Genomic DNA, 22,441 nt, shown 5'->3' with positions numbered 1-22,441 from the left:
CAGGACTCGGGGTCAGGCGAGGCAGACTCCCACTCAGGGTCGGGCGAGGCGGAGCTACTCCCTCAAAGGGTCGGGCTCAGCCGACCCCTGGACTCAGGGTCGGACTCGCCTCGGAGTCAGCATCTAAATCAATCTCAACTTCAAAGCGGTACTCATCACCCATCACTCGCTGCGAGTTCCAGCGCGTACTCCGCTGGATCAGTAGCTGCGAGATGAGGCAGGCAACGAACCCTCCTATGAGGATTCTTCTAGCATCGCGACTATCCCTACGAGCGCAAGAGCCTGTGGAGGCAAGGTGGCCTTAATCTACGAGGAATCTTCTAGCACCGGTGTGCTCTTTGCTGGCTCTCTACACTCAAACAGAAGCAACTGCAGGCAATCCATTGCTACTCAAGAGCTTGAGTTGGTTCGACCAGCAGATGGCCCTATTTATAGCCGAACGCTCCAACTACCACCGGCCCAAGAGTTACTGTGCGCCCGTGATCAATGAGTCTGACAACTCCTGACTGCCCATGTGATTGCACTCATGCTGCAACAGACAAAGGAGCACAGTACACCCGTGCCTCCGCAACGGACAAAAGAGCACAGTACACCCGTACATCAACAAAGGACAGCCGAGTACAGTACACCCGTGTCCCTCAGAAGACGAGTACTCAAAATAACATTACGACTACTCGACACTCGAGACTACTGCAAGCCAAGCTTAGCCTACATGTCGGGGACTTCGACTACTCCAAACCTCGGGACCAAAGGTCGGGCGAGGCGGAGTTCCACCCTCGAAGGGTCGGGCTCCGCCAACCCCAGGACTTAGGGTCGGGCGAGGCGAAGTTCCACCTTCGAAGGGTTGGGCTCTGCCGACCCCAGGACTCAGGGTTGGGCGAGGCGGAGTCTCACTCGGGGTCGGGCGCGGCGGAGCTACGCTTCCAAAGGGTTGGGCTCAACCGACCCCAGGACTCAGGGTCGAGCGAAGCCGACCCCAAACCTCAAGGTCAAGCGAGACGAATCCCCTCCCCGGAGGGTCAGGCACAACAGAGTCGCAATATTTCGAGTTTCGACGACATGGATTAAAAACTACTCTTTGCAAGACGATGATACAACAAAACAAAAAAGCTTGATATTCAAAAGTTTCAACATACTCGATACAAGGACAAGGGTACACACAAAAGCTCAAAGTTCTTCTAAGGAGACGAACTCTGACATCTTGGCTGCAATGGGCTCCGCCTTCTCGAGGTACTGCGTATATGCTTCATTTGTGCAGTTGCGAGCCACGCCATCTCCAGCTGCTGCCAAGTGTGCCCTCGGGTAGTAGGACTTCACAACCGCAAGAACCTATTTGCAAACAGTCTTGCAAAATCCCGCCACCTTACTCGGGGCAGCTCTTAGTCGCTCTACTAGCGATTGCGTCTCTACGCCTTCCTCCCCGGCGGCTATAGCATTCACCAAGTCTTCGGCCGCTCCAGACAATTCTTGGAGTTCACCCCGAAGCCTTCCCAAGGTCTGGGCATGATCTCTGCATGCCACCATGGCCATGGCAAGAATCACGCCGTTTTGCATCTTTCGGTCTCGCTGATGCTCGCAAGCAGCCTCTGCTTCCACAAGCGCGGCCCGAAGATGTTCAGCTTCATCTGCCACTTTGTCGTGAGCGTTCCTCCAATCAATAACTTGGCTCCTTGTAGCCGCCTCCTGCTTCTTGAGCTCTACAAAGCATAAGAACTCAGGTCACATCCAACTACAGTGGGACACACCCAAAGTAGTCGCCATGCTTACCTTGATACTTCTTGTTCAAGGACTTGTAGCGGCTCTCCAGTTTCTCCTGCAGAACGGTGTGATCCGCGCGTTCCACGGCAAAGGATTTCGCCCCGACTTCATGAACCCGAAGTGCTTCTCTCAGTTGGGCACATTCCTGCTCCAGCTGATGGTTTCTTTCCTGAAAGGATTCGACTACACTGTGGTGAGTTTCACACCTCACGACTACCCGGATCATGAAGTAACATCGGCAATATCTACCTGGACGCCCCGGAACACATCCATGGCCCTTTGGAGCTCCAAGTCCGAAGGCGGGCTGATGCTTGGACTTTGGGTACTCTCCAAAAGCTGAGGAATCGTACCCAGAGAAGCACCTACAGACATTCACCATATCAACTACCGACTACGACTACAATAACAAATTACAGACACTTACCTGGAGCAGTCGACTGTCTGGATTTCTCGACAACAGCCAGCGCTCTGCCAGATGATGATGAGAGGCCGGCACTCCCCGAGCCTGACGCAGCAACGGGTTCCTCCACTGAACGAATCACATCTTGAAGCATCGACATAGTCGCTCCAAGACAACCGGCGTCAACCTCTGGTATCTCTTCAACAATGAAGTCTTCCAGAGGAACAGATGCTTTCGGCACTATCCCTGACTCTACATGGATAGTCTCCTCTGCATCCCTGCAACAACAAAATGTCATTACACGACTCCAAGACAAACCCAATGTCATTAAAAAAAACTGAAAGCTCACTGGGTTGAGCGTGGCAGCACTCGCACACGTTTCTTCTCAGTGACAGGCGGCCGAGTACTCGGAGCCGCGGGGTCAGCCGCTGGCACCATTTTCTCACCAAGACCTACAAAAAAGAAGTCAAGACTACGGTGCTACTCAATTGAAAACAATCGGAAGAGACAACGCTTACCACTGGCGATCACATTGGACAGCAATGTGCCAGTAGCAAGTACTGGTGACACCTCCTTCGCTACTCCAGCAGGAAGCCCCAGAACCGCCTGGTCGGCAATGGGTGGCATGGCAGCCGGAGGGGTTGGCACAGTTAACTCGGGGGCTACCACAGTTTCTGTTGATGTTTCCCTCTCCGGCACCGTGTCAATAGCCTCATCACCGACTTCAGGGTCGGACGCGGCTATTTCTTTAGAGACAGCCTCATCTACAGCCTTCACGAACAAAGACAAGATTCTCCACATCAGTAACACATTTCAAGCTCCTCAGTAACATACAAGTTATCGACTGCATACCTTGGTACCCCGAGACTTCTCAGTGGTTGCAACAGACTTAGCCGCAACCATCTTGCGGACTACTCTGCGCCTCTTGACAGGAGGAGAAGGCTCGTCCTCCGACTCCTCAATGGCATTTTCTGACTCTTCTTCCGACTGTGCCACGTAGCCGTCAAGAACTCGGGACTTCTAAACAACAAATCAGTGTTAGCAACAAGAATCACAAGTCAAAAGAAAACAAGTCAGGAGGGAAATACTTACCACCTCTGGCTCGTACCAAGAATCATACTGGCGAAGGGCCGCAGGGATTACCGGTACTCCCTGATAGTTCCTGAAAAATTTTGCCAGCAGCGCCTCCACGTCATCATCAGATATGTCCTCATCAGACATACGCGATGGATCCTTCAGACCTTTGTACTGACTTCCCGGGTGAGCACGTTTCTGAAGTGGCTGGACCCTTCTCTTCAGAAAGTTGGCTGCCACATTGATCCCAGTCAGACCGAGTGCTTTCAACTCGGTGATCTGCTGCATCTGAAGATCAAGTTCCGGAGTATCCTCAGGCTCGCTTATCCAATTTTCCGCATGCTTGGGCGCGTGACCAGTCACCACAGGCAGGCGAGGATCATGGTTCCCGATGTAGAACCACCTCTTCTTCCAATCCCCATGGGAGTCGGTCAGATTATACTCAATATATGCACTCGAGTTCCTAAGTTGGAACCCGGCGCCTCCAAAGACCTCCGTCCGCTGGGCACTCGGCTGAGGCTGCAACGGAACAATTTCCTGAATAGCTCGAGGCTTGGAGGTACTCCCAGGAAAACTTCGCACAGATGTACAAAAATAGCCATGTGCAGTACTCCATTGGGATTCAAGTGGACGAGCTGAAGATTGTAGTACTCGAGAATACCTCTGAAGAAGTTGGAGGTAGGCACGGCCAGTCCCCTTTCCACGAAGTGAGCAAGCATCACCATCTCCGCCGGATGTTCCTCAAACTGCCACGCATTGGGAAATGCGGGGTGCCACTGCACGATTTCCTTCGGCTAAAGGAGCTTGGCATCGACTAGCGCTCGGACTGCTTCTTCTTTCATCACCGAGTGTTGCCAAGTTGCTCCAGGTGGCAGCGGAGCAGTCTGGTTTGTCGGCCCCACCTTCGGTGCCAGCAGCACCAACTCCTTCCCCTTCTTGGATCTGACCTTGCTCATTGCCGGAGCCTTGCCTTGGATCTTCTCGGGTTTCTTGCCCATCTTCTTGGAGCGCATCCGATGGATTCAACCTCAAGTTAAGGAAGAGCCTTCCACTCGGATCTAAGCGGCAATGGCGGAGGCGGCGACACTGGTGGTGGCGGAAAAGCGAGCGAAGGCACAGAGGAGGAGGAAGAATAGATCTAATGCCCGTGCGGTGTCACAGCAACCGAAAAGGGGGCTTTCCAGATTTATCTCCGGCGGCTCCGGATTCGACGTGTCAGTTGCGCAACGGACAGATTAAATCCCGTATTAATCACAATAAACACCCAACGGTTACTACATTCATCGGATTGATGACCACTTCAACGACAGGAATCACCTAAGTGCTCGGGGGCTGCGGGTACCGTACCCGTTGGTCAGTTTTTTCTTTTTCAAAATCTCTGAGGGTAAAATGGACAAAAGCTGGTTTGACCCTAAGCCTGATTCTTCGACTCAACCTAAGGCTCGGGGGCTACTCCATATGGAGTGCAATTGACATCGCACTACCATATAAAAACTACTCGGGACGGAGACAACTTGAAGCTGTAGAAAGAGTACCTTCCAGCCACGCGACAGTACTCGGGCACTTCAGTCCGCAAAACTACTCGGGTGGTGCCTGCAGTGCCCAAGACTATGGCGCACGACTACAAAGTACTTGGGGGCTTGTCGGGACTACTCCCTAGACCCACGAGTAGTCCTTGGACGGCCCTCTAAGCGACGTACTCGGACATGATCAGAACAAGGATGGGCGTATCCTACTCGGACTAGTCTTGTATGTTTATGGAAAACTACTCGGGCTGATACCGAGTAGAACTCTGTAATAGTACTCGACTAGGACTCAGACTTGTAACCCTGCCCTCCCGGGTATATAAGGCCGGGCAGGGACCCCCCTCAAACAACAATCTCAAGACCAGAACATACATCAATACAAACCAACACACAAGACGTAGGGTATTACGCGATCTAGCGGCCCAAACCTGTCTAAATCGTGTTCCTTGCATCACCATTGATTCCTTGATTCTTGACGACCCTTACCGCACAAAAGACCACCTAGGGTACCCCTAGGCGGGTTGCCGGTCTAAAACACCGACACTCGCCTCCACGATCAGATTGTAAGGCCTTAATTTTCTTGCCACGCTGATTTTGAACTTCATTCTGAAATTCATTGAACTTTTCAAATGTTTCAGACTTGTGCCTCATCAAGTAGACATAGCCATATCTACTAAAATCATCAGTGAAAGTTATGAAGTATTGGAATCCTCCTCTAGCCGTCGTGCTCATTGGTCCGCATACATCGCTATGTACGAGTTCCAACAAGTCTACTGCTCTCTCAGGAAAACCTGTGAAAGGCGTCTTGGTCATCTTGCCTAGCAAGCAAGCCTCATATGTCTCATATGATTCAAAATCAAACGAAGTTAGAAGTCCATTAGAATGGAGCTTCTTCTTGCGCTTTTCACTTATATGACCCAAACGACAATGCCACAAGTAGGTAGGACTCAAATCATTAGGCCGAGGCCTTTTAGCATTTATGTTACAAATAGGTGAACCATCAAGATTTAAAATAAACAATCCATTCACAATGGATGCAAAAGCCATAAACATATCATTCTTAGAGATCACACAACCATGGTTTTCACTCGCAAATGAATAACCATCCTTCATCATACATGAAGGAGACATAATGTTTTGACTTAAACTAGAAACAAAATAACAATTGTTCAATTCCATAATAAATCCTAACGGGAGGTGGAGTTGCATCGTCCCGATGGTCAATGCAGCAACTCTTGCATTATTGCCCACGCGGAAATAAAATTCTCCCTTTTCAATGCTTCTACTTCTTATCATTCCCTGCATCGAATTGCAAATATGAGCAACCGATCTGGTATCAAATACCCAAGAATTAATAATTGTATCAGCGAGAAATATGTTGTCTATAACATTAACAACAAGCGTACCTGAGGTGAAAGTACTCTTACTTCCGCCATTCTTCAACGAAGCTAGGTACTGCTTGCAATTTCTCTTCCAATGACCAAGTTCGTGACAATAAAAGCACTCTTTGTCAGGAGCAGGTCCAGGTTTGCAGATTTCGGTGCAGTAAGCGTCCATTGTCTCCTTACTGTAGTCCCAGTTCTTATTGACCAGCTCGATGATGACCTTGGAGTCACCGAACACGAGGATGCATTTGATTCCAAGGGAAACAGCAATGCGAGGGCTGTGGATGAGTCCCTCGTACTCAGCACCATTGTTGGTGGTCTTGTAATGGATCTGGAGGACGTACTTGAGCTGCTCACCTTTGGGGGATATGAAGAGGACCCCCGCGCGGCTCCTTCGAGGTTAAGGGTGCCGTCAAAGAACATTGTCCAGTGTTTGGGCCTCCCTAGGGAGGGTGGCTTCTAGATCTCTGTCCACTCAGCCATGAAATCATCTAGGATCTACGACTTGATCGCATGGCGTGGGTAGAAATCTAGGTCTAACTCGCTGAGCTCTACAGACCACTTGACAACTCAGCCGTTGATATCCCTATTGCAAAGGATTTCAGCAATTGGGTATGAGGATACTACCCAGATCTTGTGCGCCTAGAAATAATGCCATCATGCCGGTAAGCTTCATGACATCTTTCTTGCTAGTTGGCTTCAACCTTGATGGGATTGGCTTCGATGCCGTGCTGGCTGATCATGAAGCCTAGGAGCTTTCCAGATGGGACACCGAAGACACATTTGCCCAATTGACTTTCTAGCGATAGGCCCGAAGGCTGTCGAAGGTTTTTGCGAGGTCGGCTATAAACTTCTCCTCATCCTTAGTCTTGACAACCACATCGTCAATGTAGGCCACGACGTTCCTGTGTAGTTGCTTCTTGAGGCAGCCATGGATTGCCTTCTGGTAGGTGGTAGCAGTAGGTGCCAAAAGCTGTTATGAACACCACTCTGTCTTGGTCGGTAGGATTGACGGCGATCTGATGATAGCTCGAGTAACAGTTGAGGAAGCATAGCAATGTGCTTCCAGCCATAGAGTCCACGAGCTGGTCGATGTGCGGAAGAGGAAAGGGGTCCTTAGGGCAGTGCCTATTGACATCGGTGTAGTCGATACACATGCTTCATTCATCAATTTTTCTTTTACAAGGACTGGATTTGCTAACCAGTCAGGGTGCTTACATTCACAGATGAAACCGGCAGCTAAGAGCTTATTGAGTTCTACCCTAATGGCCTCCATGCGATCTTCGGCGAAACGGAGAAGCTTTTGTTTGACCGGTCTTGTTGTATTGCTCAATTCCAAGGAGTGCTCAGCCAGCTCCCGCGGGACATCGAGCATATCAGATGGCTTCCACGTGAATATGTTCGAGTTGTCCTGGAGGAAACTAGTAAGCGTGAGTTCCTATTTGGGGGAGAGGTCGGACACTATGAGCGCCATCTTGGAGGGGTCTTCCAGGCCGAGGCAGATCTTCTTAACCTTTGGGTCGGGCTACAGTGCCATGGGCATCGACTCTGTCTCTGGGATTGTGAGCTAGTTCTAGTCCACCTTCTGGGCCTCGGCAAGCATGGCGATGGCTTTGGCCGAGTACTCCAGGGCTTCAGCGAGCTGTACCGCCTCCGTGTCGCACTTGTATGATGTCTCAACGTCACCGTAGCTGGAAAGGACACCGTTTGGAGCTGGCATCTTGAGGACAAGGTAGGTGTGATGTGGAATCGCCATGAACCTTGCGAGCATGGGTCTGCTAAAGATGGCATGGTAGGAAGTTTTGAAGTTGGTCACCTCGAAGGTGAGGTGCTCCATACGGTAGTTGTTGGGCGTGCCAAAGGTAACTAGCAAAATAACACAGCCGATAGGATAGGATCCATTGCCGGGCATGATACCGTAGAAGTGGTCTTCACAGGGTTGGAAGCGGTCGAAATTGAAGTCCATGCGCTTCAGGGTTTCGGTGAATATGATGTTAAGCCCGCTGCTGCAGTCAATTAGCACTTTGGGGAGAAGAGCCCGATCTATGGTCGGGCAGACCACCAGCGGGTAGGACTCTGGATCTGGAATATGTACCCACTGATCATCCCTAGAGAAGGTCATAGGCATCTCCAACCAATGCAGATACTAGATTGGGCATATGGAGATGAAGTGCACCTCTCGCTGGTGCAGCCTGTGTTTGTGGTTGCTGCTGAACGTATTGGGACCGTCCATGATAATGTTGACTTGACGGTTCGGTTGCTAGAACTGCCCGTTCAGGTCGACGCCGGCCAGGTGGGCATCTGGGTTTGGCTGGTCACGGTGCTCCTCTCAGTGCTGATCGTTGCCGTCATCGCGTCGGCAGTTGCCGCGATCATCGCGTTCATCACGATGGTGGTCATGGTCATCACAGTGGCGGTCATGACGATCATCACGGTGACGTTCGCTGTGGTCATCACGGTCATCGTGGCGGTGGTTGTCGCGACGATTGTCGTCCCTGAGATAGTCGTTGCAGCGAGGTCACTTGTACTCCATCGGGGTGTTGAGCTCTTTCTTGAGGACCGTGCAGTCTCAGAGATTGTGATATGCGTCCTTATGGAAGGGGCACGGAGCGTTCAGGGTGTCATCAAACTCTTCCCGGAGGAAGGTTGTTGGCCTGGCGGGATCGCCTTCGGCAGTGAGGACCTCGGGGGCCCTTTTTTAGTTTGGAGGACTCTAGTCGTGCTTGGTGTTCCTCATGGGTCGGCGATTCGTGGTCATCGTTCTGGCGATGCTTGCTGCTCCGGAACTGTACTTGCGTCGCCTCCTCTATGTCAGGCTGAAGGTTGACAAGCTGCATCATCTGCCCGATCGTCTTGGGGGCAGCCTCATATAGCTTGCAGATCATGTTGTGGTTCATTAGACCGGAGCAGAAGTACAAGATGACATCACGATCCTCGACGCCGGCCAGCCTGTTGCGGTTCCCGAAAAAGTGGTTCACGTACTCTCGAAGAGTTTTGTTCTTCCGTTGGTGGACTTTCCCAAGATTCTCCATGTTTCCAGGTTGGCTGTAGGTAGCCTGGTAATTCTAGGTGAAAGGCCTAGTGAGCTGACCCCCGGTGTTGATGCTACTGGGTGGGAGGTTCTCTAGCCACAGGAGAGGGGCGGGACCCATCACCACTGGGAAATAGGCGGCCATCTGGTCATAGGTGCCATTGCAGCTTTCACTGTGGTGCTGTACTTTTCGAGGCATATAGTGGGGTCGGAGCGGCCATCGTACTTTTTATTGATGGTCGGCTTGAATAAGGTAGGCCACTCAATGGCCCTTAGGTGGAGAGTGAAAGTGGCGAAACCATCGATCGCCATGTCATCATTGTCCTCGCGGTTCTATTCGACAGGTGGTGCCCTGGGGCGTCCACCGTTGTTGTGGTTGGGTGGTCTATAGGCGTCTTCAGGGACGCTGTACATGCGGTCATAGTCGGCACAGCGACGTATCTCCTCTCCTTGGCATCAGTGGTCTTCCCATTTTGCATCGCGATTTAACCTGCCATCGAGTGTAGGAGCGCCGTAGTCGTGACCATACTCAGCGCGGTGGTGGAGCTCAGCCTCTTCCTACTCTTGGTGGCGGTTGTTGAGGTTGTCGCGGAGGTCGCGGCGGTTTTGTAACTGTTCGTGAACGTCATGTTGCCAATCTTGTCTGCCACGGTTCTTGCCATTGCCTCTCCTGCCACAGTGGTGGTTGTCGTGGTTGTCAAGTTGATGGGCGTTATTGGCGGGTGGGTTGGCGGGTTGCTCCACCTCCTCTTCACGGATGGGCTCCAGCCGACCTTCCCCGCGGTTACCGTGGTCGCCTCGGTGGTGACCGAATCTGCTACGAGAGGATCGGCTTCGAGAGTGCCGGGTAGATGTGGACTAGGAGTGTGTTGACCAGCTCCGGGCGGGGTCTTCGATCTAGGTGTTGGGGATGCGGATATGTGCCCGGATTCGCTCGAGTGGCTCTGAGTCTGGAAGGTTTTTCAGATCGGCGTAGGCAGCCCCCAGGTTAGTCTGGGGTGTGGTGGAGACGTTGTGGCCGACCTCCTCAAGGTCGGCTTGTAGATTGCGGGCGCGCATAGGCCGCCTGTGTCTGCCGTGGGAACCGTCCTGATCACCGTTGTCACCATCGTTACCGCACGATGGGTCGGTGTTGGCAGCGGGCGGTGCTCGGCGTTGGTCACCTGCTGCCTCGGCTCCCATGTTAGTAGTAGGTTGTTGATGTTGTTGGGTGTCCTCTTGCTCCCGTTGGCACTGTATTGCATGGTCCCGGTTCTTAGCATTGCGACCTTCTTCCTGTGAAGAGGTTTTGCCATCCATGGGTGGATCATCGGCGGAGATCACGAAGGCTTCACGATCTGGCATGGTGGGAGTTTCGTGGAAAACACGGTAGCGGAGTTCCTCAGACCAAAGGGGGTGCGGGAAGGACCCTACGCTGACCAAGTTGAGCGTAGCGGTGTCTCGGAGAGGTTGATGCACTCAACAATGGTGTTGTTGATGCGATCTAGCCCTGCAATCAGGTTAGAGGGCATGGGTCGGTAGGTTGTAGCAAGGATGTTATGAATCCTCTCGGAGAGGGAGAGGTCGCCGATCTGCTGGGTGAGTGGCACGAAGGTCTCTGGGTGGAAGTCTTATTCTGCTGGTGCAGATCCAACGGACGCCGAGCTGGCGATGGACGTCAAGTCGACGAAGAAAGCGGCAGAATCAGGATCCGCCAGCATGGTCCTGAAGCGAAGCTGGATCGGGTTGGCGAGGGTGTCCTTCATGCTCTATGGGAAGACGACATCGGGGCAAGATGCTATTGAGCTCGCTGGGGAGGATCTCACAATCGCCCCTACCTTGCGCGCCAACTGTCAGATTTAGTAGCCTGGCAGTCCACCAGAGGGTTACCAAAGTGGTAGATTTGTAGGCAGGGAGAATTGCGAGATCAAAGACTCGTAGGTAATCACGAGAACACGAAGGTTTAGACAAGTTTGGGCCTCCAGAGAGTAATACGCTACATCCTGTATTTTGCTAATTTGTATTGTTTTGCGCGGGTACGAAGAATTAACATGCCCTCGAAGGGGGGGCGCCCCTGGCTGCCTTTATATAGGCTAATGACTTAGGGTTACAAGTCTGTTTGAATCTAATCTAGTCAGTTGTTACATGGAAAACAACCCGAGTCAGATTACAACAAGTATCCCGCAATATCCAGGCTGATTTGAATCGCTGACCTCCTTGACTTGCACTCCAACTATCTTCACATCCTTAGCCCGCACGTTCTGGTTAGGCGAGCCCACTTGCTATGGCCGGCCAGTATCCTAGGGGATCCATAGGGTACCCATATCCTTCAGTAACTTTTAACTCTTCCAATATGGTAGTTAGACTGTGATGAGATTATTAGGAAACTGCAAAAGTAACTCTCCCGATAACCGAAATATCGAGACATCTTTATTAGCGAGTTATTAGGAATGATTTATTTAAAAACAACTGGAGATGTTAGGTTGATTTTTGCTCCATCACTCGTATGTTGGATGCCATGAATGCATTGTGGTTGTTGATCTCTGATCATAGAAATACAATCAGGAAGTTTGGACATCCCAGACGATATAGAATTAAAAAAAATTGAAATTAACTTTTGTATATAAAAGAGGGAATTGGTCTCCGCGTCCATCGCCCAGCATATGCAGATATGCTGGATTGTTGGTCGCTTCCGTTGATAGTAGTAGAAGTAGTTAAAAGACAGGTGCAAGGGCCGCAATCGCGACGCCGAGGAGGACAAGGCTGGATCCATGCCGCGGCGCGACAGGCCACGACGACGACCCCACTTGTCCGCCGCCAACGGACGCCGCATCTGTTCCCACTGATTTCACGCTGCAGTTAACGGAACGATCATCAGCGACTCCAAAACATTACGCTGGAGAATACTATATGTGTACCTATAATAGCTCACCTGGTTGTGCTTGGGCAGAAGGTGATGGCGTACGACGTGCCGCCGCCGCCGCAGGTGAAGGTGGAGGTGGCGTCGTCGTACGCGTAGCTGTAGGCCCGCGGGCACGACTTCTTGAAGAACTGCGAGTACACCGTCGGCCAGCACGTGTTGGGGTTCCCGTGCTCCCCATGGCAGCAGTGCTCCGCCGACCCGAACGCCTCGCATGCGCTCCTGCACGCCACGGCGCGGCCGTCCGACGATCCCACCCGCAGCTCGGCGGGGCACGCGCCGTTCAGGTCCATCACGCACCCCGTCACCACGCAGTTGGGCCCCGCGGCCGCACCGTGCGTATGGCGCGGCTCCACAAGCATCGGCAGGTTGTACCCGTCGACGAGGCTCACGTCGTAGAAGTCCAGGCCGCCGTGGCCGTCGAACGTGAACTCGGCCAGGGTGGCGGGTGGCTTGGCTCCGTGGCCCGCGCAGTCCAGCTGGCCGGATCCGCAGTTGCCGGTGACGCAGGAGAACCTGCCGGCCGAGTCGACCGAGCAGTGCGTGCGACCCCAGAGGCGTCCCGACCACCCGTGTGACGCCGGTAGCGACCGCGACTGGCCCGGCTCGAGGGCGAAGCCGGTGGTTTCTAGCGTCGGCGAGCCCGAGCTGGACAGGATTCCCGGCCACACAGTGTGCCCGCAGTGGTTCGTGATGGTTAATGTTCTGGAGGAAACACCTGATGTATTTATCACAGGAAAAAATTGGTTATATTAGAACAAGAAGGAAGCATCAAGAAAACAGAGAGCTCCTCGCGCGCCTGCCTTCATGGATCGGCAGCTCACCGCTGACAGAGACGATGAGGATGAGGAGTAGGGCGATGGGAGCTTGGTGTTCTTGCCCAGACATTGCAACTCAACTAACAGCTGCTCAGATGCAAACGATGTTAATGAGCAGCAAGTGGGATGGATGCGAACTTCGTTTTTGTTGGCGCAATGGCGAGTGGTGAGCTACTGTCCTCTACTTATATGCTCAATGCCTAATTGCCTACGTGGTGACTTACTTGTGACTGGTGGGCTAGTGGCAGCAAGCCACGAAGTGCTGTGGCTTTTCCTCCTGTGGCTTTTCCATGATTTTGACTAGGCGCCTTTCCAATTTCCATGTGCTGCGCTACTTTAATTTGATAACAAAAACAAATCAAAGTTTAGTGTGAGTCCATCTCTGGTACATTATACTATTCTCACTACGCATACCTCGTGGCTTCTTCAGGATTCGGTATCACTGGGTGCACGTTGTCGGTCCCTTTTTCCCTTTCACCAGGACACATATAAGTACCTAATATAAATCTAATCTCAGTGCAAGTTTCATAGAAGTTTCATGCACATTAAATACGGTGATACACCAGTATATGTGATGACATGACAAGTGTTGACAGTAGTTAGCGCGCCAATTTCTGAACCGCAAGCGTACAGATCATCGTAATTTTTCCCTTAGAGTATTCTATCCAAGGTGTATCAATCCGTGGATCGGTAGCGAACTGACTAGGATTTTCTATGTAGCTCAACGGATCTAATCCTAACATGAAGCATAGATTGCATATAAAGAATAACATTGATGTAAAGATGAATGATGAGAACGCAGGTTGATCACATCCATAGATATATATAAGATAACACCACCAGGGGGGCAACAGGAGCCTATCATCTTGTGGTTGTAGTTCTAGCTAATAAGCAAGCAGACCGTGCATCTCATCCAAAACAATCTTTAAACTACTACCTCCGGTCAACCTCCCAAAACCCCCCACCCTACACGGAAGCAGACCCCGTCACGATCCCCTCTATCGGTACAAGCAGTTTAAGGACACGAACATAGGTGAACATGTCTAGCTATCAAGAAGGATCAACATACTAGATCTAATTACCATGATTACATAAAGCATGCTATGTAGTCTAAACATGTATTAGACTAAGGAATAAGCATATTCATGATAGATAGAAGAGCATAAAAGGAGGCATTGAGTCGTTAACAGATCGGATGACGTGGAGAACATTACTCACATAATAGATGTATTTGGATCATCACCTCCGAGTACATACCATCGATGATCTACTACTGTTCTTGAACTCCACCATGGCATAACCGCGTAGGGAGGCCATGGCAGCTAGGGTCGGGCCTAAGCCATCTCCTAGAGAACTTTGAAGGCTTGCAGCAGCCCTCAGCTCCCTCTGGTGAATGCCTTTGGTTTTGTCGAGTTCTGGTGGATGGATACGCGTGTTGATGGAGATTGGGCATATTTATAGTCTGGAAGACCCATAGCTGAATAGGAAGGCAAGGGTGTGAGGAAACACCCTAGGCTGATCGGCCTAGGGGGGTCGAGGCCGATCGGCCTAGGCTTTCCTTTTGCCCGCTTGTGCGTCCCTTCGTCTTCAAGTCTTCTCAGATGTTTTGGAGTCTTCTTTTCAATTGCATGTGGGTCTAGTACGTCGATAGCTTTGGGATAAGGATGTCTCTTGATATCTTTCCAATTCTCTGCTTGATCTTCTTTGATCCCGAACTCATATTGCCATATCTTTGCAAACTTAACCCTTAAGTTATCTTGGAGGATTGCTCAACAAGAATGAGTATGGATGGGCCCACGAGGACCCTAGGCCGATCGGCCTGGGCTCCATAGGCCGATCGGCCTAGGCTCTTTCTGGGCCTGTTGGTGTTCGTCTTTCTTTGAGTTGTTGCTTGTTTAGGGCTTTATCCAATTATTCTCCGTTAGCTTCAATTTATTGCAAAAATAGAATATCCTTCAAAATATATTGCATATGCGAAAACGGGGTTATTTCAGGTGCCCAGTGGTAGGTTAGTATAAGAATTAGTCCAATCATGCCACGTAAATGACAATAAAAAGATGTCAATAATGAGCGTCAACAGCAAGGTAATTATTAAGTGAGAGAGGAAAAGAGTTTCATTAGGATGAAACTGTGTATGCATTGTTTCCAAAATGATGGAACCTTTTGAAATTTGTATTAGGGCTTATAGAGTTTCATTTCGTCCAACCATATCCTGTCACATGCCTCGCAATTAAATGGTATGGGTAGCCTACGAAGTCGTGAAATGAAACTCTGCATTGGGTGACTTTGTTTTTCATTCATCAATTGAAACCTCTTTTGATGACATATCACTTGTCACATGGAATAGCCTAATCAATCATCAGCTCTATTTTCAAGAAAAAGTCAAACTGCATCTAAAACATTACATTGATGTAGCTAGGCATATGATCCGAAAACGCTTGCCATGTTTGTCAGTATCAACATTTTCTTAACTTTTCTTGAGCTATCGGGAAAACAATTATCGAGTTCCTTTTTTCTTTTTTGAAAAAATAGCAGTGCAGATAGTAGTGGTGCACTCTGGTATTGTTACCTAAAAGTACATAGCGGACCACAAAGCCAAAAACTTATATTAGATAATCAAATATACAATTTCCGGCCTCCCCACTAGATTATTGGATGAAACTTTATTTTCTAATATTAGATAATCAAAGTAGTACAGCAAAACCTCAATGTTTTACGCTTTTTGAGCTGTCAAAGAATTGTGTGTCAGCAATAACGCCGATTACAGTAGGAAACCAAATTATCCAATAATCGTTATCTGAACGTCCAGACAAAACATAGGCTCTCAAGTTACCCCTAGCTACTCACACTTCATGCATATTTCGTGTAAAATACGCGTGAGAGGTTCTCACTGGTTCAAACCCATGACCTTCCTTGTGTGATGCTTCCTTACTATATCTCACCTATTACTAATCATTGTGGAAACATGATTTTTTTCCTTTGATCCTTTGTTACTCTCTTCGTTCAAATTATATTGTGTAGGTCGTTTTGACTTTTCTAACTTCATAAATTTTGCTACGTGCATAGTGTATATCTATGTGCATAGCAAAAATTATGAACCTAAAAAAGTCAAAACGACCTATAATTTGGGATGGGTGAGCAGTTATCAATATTTGAGAAATCTAATGAGTTCTATTGTAAAGGTTTCCAGCTACAATGTTGTCGATCTCACCAAGAGCTACAAGTTATCAAAAATCCCAGAGCTACAAGTTCATACGAAGATTTTCACCATACACTTATGTCTGAATGTTTTATGAATTCTAATGGGAATTACTGAATGGTATGTACCTGAAAAATTTCGCATTCTTCCATTGACACAACATAATCTGTAGGATCTTAATCAAACTACTCCCTCCATCCAAAATTATAGGTTGTTTTATTTTTTCTAGGCTCATAGTTTTTGCTATGTAGGATATACACAATGTCTAGATACGCAGCAAAATATGTGAACCTAGAAAAGCCAAAACATTCTACAATTTGAAATGAAGCAGAGTATGGGGTAATGGAATCACTAGCGTTCTACAAATGATACTTACCAGAGAAACGTGAAAAAAAATAGTCGCATGAGATCCAAGAGACGTGATTTAGAAATATCTCACTACAAAATTATATGTGAACACTTGTTTCGTAGCCTCATTGCAGACCAACTGAATAATTGCATAATTATCATTCAATCATATACTATTGTTAGCTGATCTTTTATCTAATCTATATATTATCATCCACTATGTTAGTATTACGTAGCATTAGATTTGTTACGGCTTTTTGTTTAGAACTGTAGAAGGGAAGCCAATATCTCTGACGGTTCTTGCCGCAAGGCGTAATCTTAGTTCTCACCACCGGTAAGAATTGGTCTTTAGTTCCGGTTGGTAGGGTGCATATCTCCTGAAAATCCATCCGGGATAAACCAACCGGGACAAAAGGGGGGGTCTTTAGTCCCGGGTCTTTTAACCGGGAGTAAAGGTCCCCCTTTAGTCCCGGTTGGTAAAAGCAACCGGGACTAAAGGGTGCCCCTTTAGTGCCGGTTGGGTTTCCCAACCGGGAGTAAAGGGTTACCCTTTAGTCCCGGCTGGATTCCAACTGGGACTAAATGGCGCCCTGCATGGCACTGCCTGGCGCCTGAATTTTTCATGCATGCATCACGTACGTAGTACCGTGGCCCTTTTGTTAACCTTTAGTAGTTGAGATTTTTTTATAACAAAATCAACTAGTATTTAAACGAATGGGATTTGTAATTATACAATTACTATATATATACACAATTCTTATACACAATTTATATACACAATTCAACTAGTACAAATCGATTATAATTAGCGCGTATTATATATACAAATAAATCAAAGTATCTATCTACAATCTTCCCGTCGTGGTGTTGCTGATCGGAGTGTCTAATTGTCGTCCATCGTAATAAAATTCTCCTTTTGGATCTACCACCTCGTCCATTAGGAATCCAATGAGACCTTCACATATTGCCGCTACTCTTTCTTCCTTCAAGAGTCCTTGTTGAATATTTAACATCTATAATTTGGAAATTTATGAATGTTACACGAACAAATACATATAAGGAGCTAGAAAATAATTAACTAGTAATAGTTTTATTTTACATACTTTAAAGTTGTGCGGCGTCATCTTCAGTCCCTTGGGTCCCATAAAACTGTGCATGTGCTCACAGATGTAGTAGCCACATAGATTATTCCCGGGTTCCTGTCTTAAGCACTTCAGTACGGAGAAAAATAAGTTATGAAATATTCTTGTTATACAATGTAATAAATGTGCAGACTTCATACGTACCGGGAAGTCTGTGTTCCATGTAAGTTTTTCTTTGAATGGACCTTTGTGTGTCCTTATGAATTGTTTCCATGCGCTGCGGATTAGAATAATGAATGATATAGTGTAACTGGGATAAAATTTAGGAAACAAACTTTTGCATAGAGATAAAGGTCCAGAATTATTACAAGCCTAGCATGTCTTGCACTTCTTGGTACTCCATCGGATCTTTCCTCAACGAATCGAAGACAGTGACGTGGCTTCTTTCAGGCTCAATTATAATAAGGATCCAGTGGAAGCTGCGTGCGTAAAATGTTCATGCATAATAGAGCTAACTAACATGTAGAGATAAGGAAAAAGACATCGAAAGTAGACGGTATACACACACTTACTTGAAGTTGTATGGAAGTAGTATGAAATCCTTGAATGTTTGTTTATCTAGGAAATTGTATACTTCCACCAAGGTTTTTTCCGGCGCTAATTGTATCTGTTGTTGGTTAACTACAGATGGATCCATGAAGCCCATATGTAGGTACGCCTCTCGGCGGCATGTCTGAATTAGCATCCTACATGAAATGAAAGACGAAGTTAGTACGGTAATGCACGCTAAAATTTACATGTAGAGATAAACGGACACTTACAGAACCCAAGCGCTGATCAGAGAGACGTCCAGGGCATCATGATGGTACACTTCGTATATATCCTTGAAGTCTAGCCACAACACTTTCTCCCCTTCGCCGTGAAAATCTATCGGTTTTACCTTCAGGCTGAGCATCTCCCCGAGTCGGCGGATGCCATCATGTACCATTGATGGAATGCGTACATCTTTGTTGATAGCTTTCGTACCAATGAAGGCTTTACTAGAGGTTTGCCTAGCTCATAAGGCCATCTCGACTCAGGGGGCGGTGCAGTTGGCGTCTCAACTTGCCCTATGCATTCATCAAGTCCCAGACCTATTTCTTCCATGAACTTCAATACATTTGCTTGTTGATCCAAGGGCATTGCTTTTACCCGTTGAGCATCTTTTTTTGATAAATGGCTGAGGTCGGGGACAGGACCGCTGGAAGATGACTTTCCTTTCCTTTTATCCTTTTCATCAGCCTTTACTAAAGCCTGTTCTTAGTTTGATAAGAGTGGTATCCTTTTCTTGGCTCCTTCTTCTATCCTGATAAAAAAGTTTAAATCTCGCCGACTTACTGGCGGTGGCTCCATCTCCCTTGCTTTTTTTTCTTCGGCTTGTTTCTTGAACCACTCACTGGCCTCTCGTTGGATTTCTGCCCACTGTTCCGCATGAGACATTGCCTCCCAGCGTTCCTTATGAGTCACTTCAGGCTCCTTTGTTTTCTTCATTCTCTGTCTTTGCTTGGGAGGCGGTGCTCGTGACTTATTTAGTGGTGGTGCAGGTTCCTTCAAGGGGGCCGCTCTTGGTGCCAGCGACGGTGATCGGGGAGGGGTGTTGTTATTGTCTTCATCGCTCCCAGCACCAGGATGTGGTGGAGATGGAGACCTTGATATAGATGGAAGGGACGGTCCTGGAGCAGGAGATGATGGTCTCGAGGTATGAGGAGAAGGTTGCTGCTAGGGATGTACGGGGAGCGGTCTTGAGCTCTGAGGAGATGGCTCCGTGCCGGGAATAATGTTGTAGCGTTTTCGCCATAGAATGATCTCATGAAACGCATCTGCCAATGTCTTTTCCCCGTCACCTCCCGGGAGGTCGAGCTCTAGACCTTCATATTGGCTATCAACTATTTGCTCTACGCGGACGCTGGCGTAGCTAGGTGGAATCTCCATGCCATGACTGCTCTGCCCCGCCAGGGTTGCTAACGCACTCCCGCACGCTACCTGTACATATAGAAAAAGTAAACAAGTTGAACTCCGATCTCGAGGCCTGGATCAATTGACAAGATTGCATAAATATTATGTATAAGTATACCTTAATAGTGAGGTTGCCGACCGGTGCATGCAGGTCACATGAGGTCCGTTGCGTGATGGCATCCACGGGGAACCGTTGCTCCTCCACGGGTAACCTGGGCGTCTGGGCATCGGGGACCCCTGTAGAAGCACAACTGCTCAAGAGGTGTTGAGAAGGGCTGGCGGTGTTAGGATTCGGTAATGCTCCAGATTGGGCCAACTCCGCAACTACGTGGGCCACTCGATGATTGATTTCATCCATCATTCTTTGTTCTTGTACCTGCACTTTAGATTCTAGCATCTGTCGCCAGCTCTCCTCGATCTGTTCCTTTCTTCGTTTCCAGCTTCTGTACGAGGCGTTGTCACCTCGAAAAGCAAACTTTCACTGAACCACCCCGAACCCTCGGCAACGTCCTGGGTGCTCCGGATTACCGAGGGCCAATGTGAGCTCATCATTTTCTCGGTCCACCTTCAACCTCCCAGCCTTAGAATCTTCAATGTTCTTCACAAGATGTTCGGCCTTCTCACGTATTGTGTCATTAAAAATCAACGTCCCATCCCCTTGGCTCAGGGAGCCTCCATGAGTGTAGTACCAATTTTTTGATCGTTCAGGCCATTCAATAGTTGCAGGTACAATTCCCCGTTCGATCAGATCTTGTTCCATCTTCCTGCAGTTGGGAATTGCTGAGCCATACCCACCTCGCCCCAGATGATGATTGTAGCCCTTCTGACTAGCATTTGTTGTGTTGGTCATGATCTTTTTCACACCGTCTTCACTCCTCTTATATTCAACAAATACATCCCAGTGGTCCCTCAACTTTGGCCACGCATTGAAGTCTGGAGTTCGGCCCTTCTTAATGTAGTGGGTATCTAGCATCTTCTTGAATGTCTGGAATTGTGTAGCCATCTTATTAAGCATCCACGCTTTCACATCCTTCTCAATATATCCTTCGGGGAATGTGAAATGTCTCTTGACGTCTTCCCACAGCATATTCTTTTTTGTCTCCGGGAGGGCGTACGGATTAGTGCTTCTGCCCTTCCATTCTCTAATGTTGATAGGCACGTTGTCCCGGATGATTGCCCCAATCTGACTCACGTACTTCTTTGCTACTTTCTCGGGAGCAACCGGCCTACCCTCTTCTGTCACTTCTGTGATGACAAGCCTCCCTTCCATCACCTTTGTACGACCTAGGGTCTTCTGCCCTTGCGTCGATCCGGAGGGCTAATAGTTCAAAGTTCGTTAATTAGTACGTAGTAGTAACGGTGGCATGAAACAATACAAGAATCATTATATATACCTCGCCGGAACCTTCCGCCATGGCAAGGTGTTGCTGGGGCTGTTGCTCTTCATTCCCATCGGTGGACATGTTGAGGAACATGTCCGCCTGGGTGCCCTCTTCATCCGTGTACGATAGTGGAAGGTTGTCGCCACTACCATCACCAGCGATTATCTGCTCCATGATATACCTTGCGGTCTCATCGTCTGCCATTTCAACTATTGATTGAAACATACATGGAATCATACATGACAGTCATAGAAATCGCCTTACTTATATGTATATAATGAAATCATAAAATAACATGAATCCTACAAAGTCTGGAATATTTATACAAATTTCTACAAATTAGTAGTACTTTGTGACGAATTTCTAGCAATAACATGAAGTTTTATGAATTTCTAGCAATAACATGAATTTTTATGAATTTCTAGCAATAACATGAATTTTTACGAATTTCTAGCAATAACATGAATTTTTACGAATTTCTAGCAATAACATGAATTTTTACGAATTTCTAGCAATAACATGAATTTTGTACGAGTTTTTAGCAATAACATGAATTTTTTCAAATTTCTAGCAATAACATGAATTTGTACGAATTTCTAGCAATAACATGAATTTTTACGAATTTCTAGCAATAACATGAATTTTTATGAATTTCTAGCAATAACATGAATTTGCGGAGGCCGGGGCGGCGGGCAGAGGCGGGGACGGAACCACAGGCGGTGCCTAGGTTGTGACGGCGGCGGTCAGGGCGGTAGGACGGCGGAGGCAGGGACGGAACCATGACAAAACACGATTCATTTCTAACCTAGGCGGAGCAACGAACCGAATTACTACTAATTTACACTAATTTGATTTTTAAACACATATACAAAAATCTATTGAATTTGTACCTAATTACTACCTATTTATTTTCTAACTTAAAAAAAGGCCCTTGCTGACGCAAGCCGATGGCAGTACTCCCGGCACCAGTGCCAGCCGGCGCAGCGGACCTCTCGCGCGCGGTCGTTGACGGTGGCCGGGGCGGCAGGACGGTGGCGGCCGGGGCGGCGAGGACGGCGACCGAGGCGACGACGGAGCCCAGGCACCCGGGATGGCGGGACGGTGGAGGCGGGATGGCGACAAGGGGCGACGAGGCGGCGACGAGGATGGAGGCGGCGACGAGGCCCACGATGGAGCTCTGGTGGCCGGCGGCGACGAGGTAGGGGCCGGGCACGATGGACGAGGAGGTTCGAGGCGGGCTGGCCAGGGCGATGGAGGAGGAGGATGTCTGGGCGCGGTCGGCGGCAGGACGACGACAGCCGGGGCAATGGGGGACGACGACGGTGGCGGCCGGTGAGGGAGGCGGACGGGCGGCGACGGAGCAGAACGCGCGGGACTTGGCGAAAATTTTGCTAAGTGTAACTGGCGTGGGGGTAGAAGGGAGTATAGTGCCTTTTAACCCCCCCCTTTATCCCGGTTCGTAATGGCACCCGGGAGTAAAGGGCCTTTTGTCCCGGGTCCCATCACCAACCGGGATAAAAGCCCCCCCCCCTTTATCCCGGTTG

The 22,441-nt window shown here is 48.8% G+C and overlaps 1 protein-coding gene across 2 annotated transcripts; it reads right to left on the bottom strand.

Annotated features, from left to right (window-relative positions):
• Positions 1-11,636: 11,636 nt before the first annotated feature.
• Positions 11,637-13,060, bottom strand: LOC117863779 (thaumatin-like protein 1b). Of its 2 annotated transcripts, none has more exons than XM_034747625.2 (3): positions 12,877-13,060; positions 12,086-12,791; positions 11,637-12,006 (listed from the first exon to the last, which is right to left on the bottom strand). In XM_034747625.2, the coding sequence occupies exons 1-3, from the start codon at positions 12,959-12,961 to the stop codon at positions 11,868-11,870; spliced, it is 930 nt and encodes a 309-aa protein (XP_034603516.1). In that variant the 5' UTR covers positions 12,962-13,060; the 3' UTR covers positions 11,637-11,867. The 2 variants fall into 2 exon arrangements, with proteins under 2 accessions (XP_034603516.1, XP_034603523.1); XM_034747632.2 differs by having other exon boundaries at positions 12,898-13,055.
• Positions 13,061-22,441: the final 9,381 nt, after the last annotated feature.

The sequence above is a fragment of the Setaria viridis genome, chromosome 1, assembly GCF_005286985.2.
Source record: "Setaria viridis chromosome 1, Setaria_viridis_v4.0, whole genome shotgun sequence".
In the NCBI taxonomy this organism is placed as follows: domain Eukaryota; kingdom Viridiplantae; phylum Streptophyta; class Magnoliopsida; order Poales; family Poaceae; genus Setaria; species Setaria viridis.
The sequence above is the reverse complement of the archived record's forward strand: the minus strand, read 5'-3'. Positions and strand labels throughout refer to the sequence as shown.

Excerpts from the sequence above, each read along its gene's own strand:
- LOC117863779 (XM_034747625.2), bottom strand. The coding sequence starts at position 12,961 with ATGTCTGGGCAAGAACACCAAGCTCCCATCGCCCTACTCCTCATCCTC. Across the intron at positions 12,792-12,876 it reads TGAGCTGCCGATCCATGAAG|GTGTTTCCTCCAGAACATTA; the intron begins GCAGGCGCGCGA and ends TAAATACATCAG. Across the intron at positions 12,007-12,085 it reads TTCTGCCCAAGCACAACCAG|CGTGAAATCAGTGGGAACAG; the intron begins GTGAGCTATTAT and ends CGTTAACTGCAG.